The 9,883-nt window shown below is 41.6% G+C and overlaps 2 protein-coding genes across 2 annotated transcripts; one reads left to right on the plus strand and one right to left on the minus strand.

The window, feature by feature from the left end:
- Positions 1-949: 949 nt before the first annotated feature.
- On the plus strand, positions 950-2,983 carry LOC134291059 (uncharacterized). Its single transcript, XM_062858339.1, has one exon. The coding sequence runs from the start codon at positions 950-952 to the stop codon at positions 2,981-2,983; it is 2,034 nt and encodes a 677-aa protein (XP_062714323.1).
- A 1,362-nt stretch (positions 2,984-4,345) lies between these two features.
- On the minus strand, positions 4,346-5,302 carry LOC134291060 (uncharacterized). Its single transcript, XM_062858340.1, has one exon. The coding sequence runs from the start codon at positions 5,300-5,302 to the stop codon at positions 4,346-4,348; it is 957 nt and encodes a 318-aa protein (XP_062714324.1).
- Positions 5,303-9,883: the final 4,581 nt, after the last annotated feature.

Genomic DNA, 9,883 nt, shown 5'->3' on the forward strand with positions numbered 1-9,883 from the left:
AACTAATCCCAACAAACCCGGCAAAGTACGGGTAGTGTGGGACGCAGCGGCATGCGCCCACGGCACTTCGCTCAACTCGGCTCTTCTCAAAGGACCAGACCTACTTTGCTCCCTCCTCACAATTCTGCTCCAGTTTCGAGAACGTCGCATCGGACTCACCGGCGATATACGTGAAATGTTTCACCAGGTGTTGATCCGTGCCGAAGACCAATTTAGCCAGTGCTTCTACTGGGTGAACGAACGGGGAGAAACCGAGGTGTATGCCATGCAGGTTATGACCTTCGGAGCATGCTGCTCCCCAACAACTGCACAGTTCGTGAAGAACGTAAATGCCGACCGTTTCGCATGCGATTATCCAGCAGCACATCGAGCCATCACGAAGTCCCACTATGTCGACGATATGCTGGTCAGTGTAGACTCTGAAGAGCAGGCCATCCAGCTGGCTAAGGATGTTAGACACGTCCACCAACAAGGCGGGTTCGAGATTCGGAACTGGATCAGTAACTCAAGTGTGGTACTGGCGGCGCTGCAAGGAGTGGATACCGATGAGAAATGTCTCGACCTGTCTTCCGAATTGGCCACAGAGAAGGTTTTAGGCATGTGGTGGAACACGACCGACGACGTCTTCACCTACAAAGTGGGATGGAACCGATACGATCCGGGTTTGCTAGGAGGTGAACGCAGGCCAACGAAACGGGAAGTTCTTCGCGTTTTGATGACCATCTTCGACCCGCTTGGTCTAATTTCCCACTTCCTGTCGTACCTAAAGATTCTGCTACAGCAAATCTGGCGATCCGGCGTACAGTGGGATGACGAAATCGACGATGACGCCTACGACAAATGGCTTACTTGGTTGAAGGTGTTGCCACGTGTCGAACATGTGCAGATTCCTCGGTGCTACAACTCCAAATACCTTACGAACGAAGCCGATTAAGTTCAGCTGCATACGATGGTGGATGCTAGCGAGAACGGTACGGCTGCCGTTTGCTACCTTCGTTTTGTCTACGAAGGATCCGCTTTCTGCTCCATAGTCGCAGCCAAATCTCGAGTTGCTCCGCTCAAGTTTACGTCGATACCACGACTGGAACTCGAAGCCGCTTTACTTGGCGCCCGACTGTCGCATACCGTCCAAAAGGCGCTAAGCTTCAAGATCCATCGGAAGCTGTACTGGTCAGATTCCAGAGATGTTCTCTGCTGGATCAACTCGGACCACCGGCGTTACAGTCAGTATGTAGACCATAGGATTAGTGAAATACTGGAAACATCCGAAATGAACGAATGGCGAAGGGTTCCGGGCAAGCAAAATCCTGCCGACGATGCCACGAAGTGGAATACTCTACCAGAACTGACATCTAAAGATAGGTGGTTCAAAGGTGCAGATTTTCTCTGGCGCCCTGAAGAGGACTGGCCGAAGTCGACTAACCGCAAGGATACGACCGATAACGAATTACGTCCGTCGCTTCTAGCACACCATGCTTCTTCGGAGCCAGTACTCCGACTCGACGACTTCTCGTCATGGGAGAGACTACGCAGAACAGTCGCATTCGTTCACCGATTTGTCGACAACTGTCGCCAAAGACATCGAGGAATGGCGACGGCTACAGGTCCCCTAGCGACGAAGGAGCTGCTGACAGCGGAGCATTCCCTGATTCGACTTTGTCAACGGGAATCCTACCCTGACGAGATAGCAACGCTGCAAAATCCAAAGAGAACTACGGGTGTACCGAAATCCAGCTCCCTATACCAGCTGACACCCTGGCTGGACGATAACGGCATTATGCGCATGCGAACCCGTATAGCTGCATGTCACTACGCCACAGATGATTCCAAGAAACCAATCATCCTTCCACAAAAACACCAAACCACCCGTCTGATCGTTGCACATTACCACTGCAAATATCATCACCACAACCACGAAACGGTGATAAATGAAATTCGACAAAAATTTCGCATTCCCCGCTTGCGTGTGTGCTACCAACAAGTGCGCAAGAACTGCCAGCAATGCAAGAACCAGCACGCAGTTCCAAATCCACCGTTCATGGCCGATCTTCCACCCGCTCGCCTTGCAGCGTTTTCACGACCGTTCACGCACGTCGGAGTCGACTACTTCGGTCCGATAGAGGTCAGCGTCGGCAGAAGAGTAGAAAAGCGGTGGGTCATGCTCGCCACCTGTTTGACCATCCGAGCGATCCACTTGGAGGTCGTGCACTCCCTCAACACGAGTTCCTGCGTCATGGCCCTTCGCAACTTCATAGCACGTCGTGGCACCCCTCAGAAAGTCTACAGTGATCGTGGAACGAACTTTGTGGGCGCGGATCGCGAGTTACGGCGACTAAACAAAGAGATCATCCAGGACGATTTCATGAGAGAACTAGGGAATTCTGGATTCGAGTGGATCTTCAACCCGCCTCTTGCCCCACACATGGGTGGAAGTTGGGAGCGGCTGATTCGTACCGTGAAGAACAACCTGATGCTGGTGTGCTCGACGAAAAGACCCTCCGACGAAATTCTCCGAAATGTGCTGACCGAAGTTGAGAATATTGTAAACTCAGGACCTTTATCCCATGTTCCGATAGATGACGATTCGGCTCCAGCACTAACACCGAACCATTTTTTGCTTGGCTCGTCCGGTGGGTTGAAGCCGTTGAGCAACCTCGACGACAGCGGTGCAGCCTTAAAGCAGAACTGGCTAACGTCCCAAGTTTTAGCAAATCAGTACTGGAAACGTTGGGTATCGGACTACCTTCCAGAGATCACCCGCAGGTCCAAGTGGTTTCAACAGGTGAAACCAATTACTGTCGGTGATATAGTCGTCATTGCTGATCCAAAGATGCCCCGTAACTATTGGCCGAAGGGAAAAATCATCGGCACAAGAGTCAGCGCAGATGGCCAGGTCCGATCGGCGACTGTCAGAACATCTAGTGGTGTCTACGATCGCCCGGCGACGAAGTTGGCGATTCTGGACGTTCGGTGCGGCGGATAGTAAGTCGATTTACGATCGTCGTACCCGGGGGGAGTGTTATTCAATTATGAATAGCGCACCTCATCCTGTATGATCACCTTGGCTGATCAAATTCTACAGACCGTTTGTCATACACATGTAGGTATCGATCTGTCGAAAACGCGTAAGTATGAATAGACATCGACCTTCAATAGAAAAAGTGACAACAACAGTGAATTACAGCACGCTATAGTAAATTCCCTTGCATCGAAAATCTAGTTTTTTTGCCATTCGATTAGTTTTATAAAAGCCGTAGTTTGTTTAATATTGCGCTAGTAGATAACTTAGATACAACACTCTTCAAGGCTGGTAAGCAAAAACTAATTTATATATGCAAAAAATCAACTGAACTAGAATCTTCATCATTTAGGTTAGCTACAATCGGCACATATAAGAGCATACAGTTTTGCATCAAATGCGTTATTGATTGGTGAGAAAAATTGCAAATATACTTCACATTGCTTCTAAGTGCCTCAAAATCATATAATGAAATGTAGGTTCCACGACATCGGGCCGAGGTAAAGTTTAAGCTAAGAAAACGCTACCATCTGAGCTACATATAAGGTGAGATGAGCCGATATTATTATACTCTCGTAGAAATGCGCTAACTGATACTATAATAGGCACTCGCATAGACCCGTAACAACCTCGAAAACATCCACCGTACGAGAGACTGATTGCTACCTAAGAGGAACTAAACGTGAGTTAAAAACCATAGCTGCATAACAAAAATATGTTGTATAGGGGTTCGCCTAACGAATCCCACGGATCACTTCTGAAAAACTCTATAGCTTAAAATATCGTGCCTTCTATTTCATAAGTTTTGTTTATATCTGTTCTCTATCAATATGTTGCCCGCAGGAAAATTATATTCTCCCAAAAACGAGCTGATCGTGTTTTTAATTCAGTGCCTGTTGGAGAATAACTTTTCGGAGATTGATTCCCGTTGAAACGACTTTCAACAGGGGTCCAAATTATATTGGTTACCCTATCGATCCTATAGTAAGCAGAAACAGCCAAAACAAATCCCTAAACAAGAACTTCAATTCTTGGGATTTGCGCTAACGTAAGAACCTCGACAACACTAATAAGACGCGACGCGAGACGGAACACAACACTTATTATTCTTACAACGTTAAAAAGGAGATAAAATTACCTTTTTGAGTCGACCGGTTTCGGGCTCGTTGTTGCCCATCGACAGGACGATGTCCGACTGACTACGTAGAAAACTAATACTACAATCCTACTGTATGCAGTATTCGTCGTGAAGCTTTGTATTTTACTGAATTCTCAGCTTGGTCAAGTGGAAAAGGGAGGACGTAATTGGGGCATCGTCTTCATTCATTATGGGCGGTCAGCAGTAGCTATATACATGGATTCCCATGCGTTCAGTTGTGTAACTTTTCGGACATTTTTAAGCAGTTTCGCTTGCTCCCAATCTACAGTATGTCCCAGCGTCGTGGTGTGCATTGCCACACTCGAATCACAAGTCCTTCCATGTTCCACCGCATTCTTGTGTTCGCGTAGACGAGTTTTAAACTTACGGCGTGTTTGCCCAATGTATACCGCTGGGCAGTTTTGGCACGGTATCTGGTAAACTCCGGATTTTTCGTCGGCTGGGACTCTGTCTTTCAGATTGCACAACGCATCCTTCAAGGTGTTGCTGCTCTTGTATACCACCTGAAATCCGTGATGGTTGAGGGCCCTTTGGATTGGGTTGGTCAGCTTTGGGTAAAAGGGAAGGCTAATCCTTTTCACATCCTTCTTTTCTGGCCGCAGTGTCGTAGCATTACTCCTGTGTTTCTTCCTCTCGTGCTTTCTTAAAATTTTGTCCACAAACTCTCTTTCGTACCCATTCAACTCAGCAGCTTTGTGGATCCTGTTCCTCTCCTCGACAAAATCATCTCTTTCCATGGGAATGTTGTAGAGACGATGGGCCATGGAGTGGAAAGCTGCTTTTTGCTGGGCTCCGAAGTGATTGGAGTCTGATGTTATATACCGATCCGTGGAGGTTGGTTTTCGATATATTCCAAACTTCAGTTTATTATCTTCCCTCCTCGAGATCATCAAGTCAAGGAAGGGCAGTTTACCCTCTGCTTCTTGCTCTACCGTAAACTTGATAGTTCTATGTCGTGAATTCAATAGTTCAAGCGTCTGCGACAAATACCGCTCTTTGACTACTGCGAAGACATCGTCAACATAGCGTCTCCAGACTCGAGGAAAACACCTTTCTTTCTCTAATCCATCTTCGAAGTCACTCAAAAAGAGGTTCGCCAGGAGTGGAGAGAGTTTGCTCCCCATGCTGAGGCCGAAAGTCTGCTTGTAGAACTTCCCTCTAAATGAGAAATAGTTCTGGTTCATACAAACTTCTGCCACCAAAAGATAAGCCTCAACAAGAACCATCGATCAAGCCCAGACAATTGAAGACTAGGTGCGTCCATACTTTCTGGGGCAGTCTTTATTTCCCACGGTTCATTCGCCAATGGAAGTTGATGACTGTAAAAAATAATCGGTCTGGTGTGTAATGCTGTGCCTTATTGAACAACACTCGGCAGTGATATCGATTAAGAACCACATTGTGCGTTGAGGTCCGAAGACCAAATTGAACTGATTTATTCGGCCTGGGAAGACCCCTTTTATAGGGCCAGCCAGACTTCCAAAAGCATATCATACAGTGTGTTTACATAGAACCTTATGGAAGTTTCCTGGAGTGATTTATGCTTAGGTCAGCGGACGACGCATCGTCTTCGTCTCGATCGAACCGTCGTATGCTCATATCGATTTGGCGAGCGATACATTGTTGTAATCAATAGGGTAAAAGCTGTTTACTTTTCCATTGAATGCTTCCAGTTGGCGCCAGTAGTAAAAATTGCATACAAGAACATTTATAGCATCTAGTTTCCAGCGCTGAGAGCCCGGTGGCGACACCATCTCTTGTATTCAATGCATCGTCTGTGCTACTCTCGGTTATCAACTTTCTCAAATTTTCACATCAAGCTCACGGAAGCATGGTAGTCAAGAACTGTCAAATCGTATGGAAAAATCGCGAAAAAACGTTGATTGTTAGAAAACGGGATAGTTTTGTGAAAATTTAGTGAATTGAAATCAAGAATTGTTTGAAAATGCAACGTTTTGTGTTTACTTCATGTTCCGGAACAGTTTCTTCACCGAGAAAATTTGATTTTACTATTACACAAAAAAGAGCCATCTGTGATATTTTCAGCTTGGAATGTCGATCTATTTGCAAATGTAAGCGTTGGGATACGAACGATAGCACGTTCGTCGCGTATATAGAATTGGCTCGTTTTGCACTATACCTTTCCCCTTTTTCAGAAGAATGGCGTAGCTATTCTGATAAAGCATCACTCAAGGAATCTTTTACAATATATTTTGTTACATTTTTTATGATTCGGTTTTTATGTACTTGTATTTCTTTTTTGTTGGAAATATTTATTATTTTACAATGTATATTGTCAACTTCTTTAATTTTGAATGGACATATAAAATGTGGCTCAAGCTTTTTCCTATTTTCGTTTGTTAAATACACCAAATGTCCTACAGAAACATCTATTGGATTAAAGTTATTATTCAAATTTTGTGTTCGTTTGATTTTTTTTTCTCTATTAAAATTTTCCTAGCTATTTCGCTTGATTTTTGAAGTTTGAATTTTACCTGTGTAGTTTTCGTCCGAATTATATATCGGTTCTGGTGTAACTTTTTGCATATCCTGAGGAAGTTTTTATTCGGTAACAAGTTCAAAAGGTGTGTATTCGGTATCGATGTGAGCAGTAGTGTTATAGGTAAATTTGTAAAATTAAGTCCACTCATCCCAATCATTGTGGTGCACGTTGGAAAAATTTCGTAGGTATTCGTTTAAACACCTATGATTTCTACGGGATGAATGACTCATAAAAGGACAAAATCCCTGGTAATAAACAAACAACAACCTATGATTTCTTTCTAGTGCTCCAATGGATTGTAAATGGTAGGCAGTTGAGAATGTTTGCTTAAAATTAAGTATTTTACTAATCTGCTTAAGTACTTCGTTCTTGAACTCTGTACCTTGGTCAGATTTTAACTCTAAAAATGATCCATAGATAAGTATAAAATTCTGCATCAAAGCTTTCGCATTGGCTTCCTTATTTTCTAATGGTATAATTACAACATATTTGGTTAAATCGTCTTGCAATGTTATGCAATAACGATTGTTTTTCGCAGTTCTTGGTAACGGACCTACTGTGTCAATCGAGATAATATCGAATGGTTTACAAGGTGTAGTTGTTACCAAAGATTCTTCTTTTGTTCGTTTCGTCACTTTGTTCATTTTACAAAGTTTGCAGGCCTTTACAAACTTCGTAATCGAACTTCTCATTCCTTTCCAAAAGTAAAGGTCTCTGAGTTTGAGATAAAGCCGGTTTTGTCCAATATGATCACCTGTTAGAGTCACATGGAAGTCATGTAGGATGTTATTGATCTCTTCAGAATTCGTCAATTGTTTCGGAGGGCGATATAGTATTAGTTTGAATTTACGGATGACGTCTAGAGCGATCCGTTTAAAATCTTGTAGTGGTATACTGCCCCCACTCGCATAACAGTCCCATTTGACTTTTCATCACTTTTGAGTTAACGTTATGAATAGTCATCATTTTTTATGTACTTCCAAAAACAACAATGAAAATTACGAATTTGTATGTCAATGTGTGAAAAAAATACCAAGTTATGAGCGTCCCATATCAAAAGTACCCGCATAACAGTCCCATCATGAATTTTTGTGTTACGCAACACAAAACTGAACAACTTTGTAGTGATTGTAATATTTTTTACAGTTATATATTCATGTGCAAAGCAATCTGTGAAAGTTTCGAGATGATCGAAATATTTTTCAAATTTTGGCGATTTTTCAAAGTTTTATATGGAAACAAGTTTTCAAACTTTAAATGTCGTTTTCTCAATTCCTACTTTTTGCAAATGGGACTGTTATGCGAGTGGGGGCAGTATATGTTTTAAAATATCTTCTTGTGTCGACATTGCAATTTTTCTATTTTCCAATATTTTATTCATCTCTGAAAGAGCAAACTCTATCGTCTGATTTTCATTTTCGTGAATAATATCTCTTTCAAGTATTATTTAAGTTTTGCGCATATTTTCATTCATTAATTTTATAATAATCATTTCATTTTGCATGCATATTTTCATTTTATTCAATTTTTTAATGTCTGCCGGCGATTCTGTTTCATAGACAAGAAGATCAAGCTTCTTTTTTTTTTGTGAAACAGTTTTCGTTTTGTCAATTTCGTGTTGATTTTTGGTCATAGATCTAGTATGGACCATGAGAATTGATTTTGATTTAATATCATCTGAAGCCATAATTCTGGATAATGCATCTGCACCAACATTATTACTTCCTTTGATATATTGTATTTCGAAGTCATAATCTTCAAGATCTAAACGCATCTGGGTTAACTTTTTGGTTGGTTCTTTCATACCAAAGAGATACACTAGAGGGCGATGATCTGTTCTGATCATGAATCTTCTTCCATACAGATATGGTTTGAAATGATCGATAGCCCAGTGTATGGCAATTATTTCTTGTATTATTGTAAGTTTTTTCGTGTCTGCATTGCTAAATTCTTTGCTGGCATAAGCAATGGGTAAGTCATTTCCATCAAAATTTTGTGACAACACCGCACCGCATCCAATGTTTGAAGCATCTGTTGTCAATACGAATGGTTTTGTAAAATTAGGATATTTAAGAATTGGTGTGTTTAATATTTTTTCTTTGAGAGCTTCAAAAGCTGCCTGAGAATCATTTGACCACATAAACTTTATATCCGTCTTTAATAAATTGTTTAACGGCCTAGCTAGTTGCACAAAATTTGGAACAAACTTCCTATAATAATTACAAAAGGCCACAAACCTACGAACGTCATCTGCGTTAGTTGGTTTGGGATATTTTTTATTACATCAAATTTTGAATCATCTGGGAGAATTCCATTATCTGAAATTTTATAGCCTAAGTAAGTTACTTCTGCCTTAAAAAATGGTCATTTTTCGGGATTGAGTTTCAAATTATACTATCTCAATCTTTCAAAAACTCGCTTAAAATTGTTAAGATGATGATTTATAGAGCATCCTATGACAACTATATCATCAATGTATACGAATGCACATTCAGGTGTTAAACCTGCCATGGCAATCGTCATCATGCGCTGGAAACTATTTGGGCTTATATTGAGTCCAAATGGTAAGTGCGTAAAAGCATAATGCCCTAATTTCAATCACTTTTTTTTTCGGTTCCTAATTTCGTTCACCCCATTTGTTTTTTTTTTTCATGGTATGTACGGAATTAGGAACCGAAAAAATGTGATTGGAATTAGGTGATGTTACGATATATGAGAAAAAAGCGATATAACTTGGTTTTCTCAAACTTATTGTCTGTAAAGGTGTGGTTTATCATATTCCTTACAAAGTAATATCTATCAGTAAATCAGTACCTTTACTACGCTTTAGCACGCCTGTAATGATTCATCTTGAGTCAGTTGTTAGGCAGATTGAGCGTGACTGATTAAATGTTTCGACGACATATTCATCAGATAACAATCACCCCAGGAAACAGCAGTTACTTTACCATCTCTTTGCCATAGTAATATCAAAATATTCTGATTATATTTTATACGTATCCAAACAGGAAACGCTTTTGGAAATGTTCTACTCTACGTTTAGCATCATTATTGTTTTTGAATTATACATAACTACTGATGTTTCACAACGCAATTGTATTACTTCTAATGTACCTAAAATTGCCAACACGTCCTAATTATTCCATTTTCTCTGCTTCGTTGCAGGCTCATCCCAGGTCGTCTTCATCGCCTTTCGTGGAAT

Source organism: Aedes albopictus, chromosome 3 (genome assembly GCF_035046485.1).
Source record: "Aedes albopictus strain Foshan chromosome 3, AalbF5, whole genome shotgun sequence".
Lineage (NCBI taxonomy): Eukaryota > Metazoa > Arthropoda > Insecta > Diptera > Culicidae > Aedes > Aedes albopictus.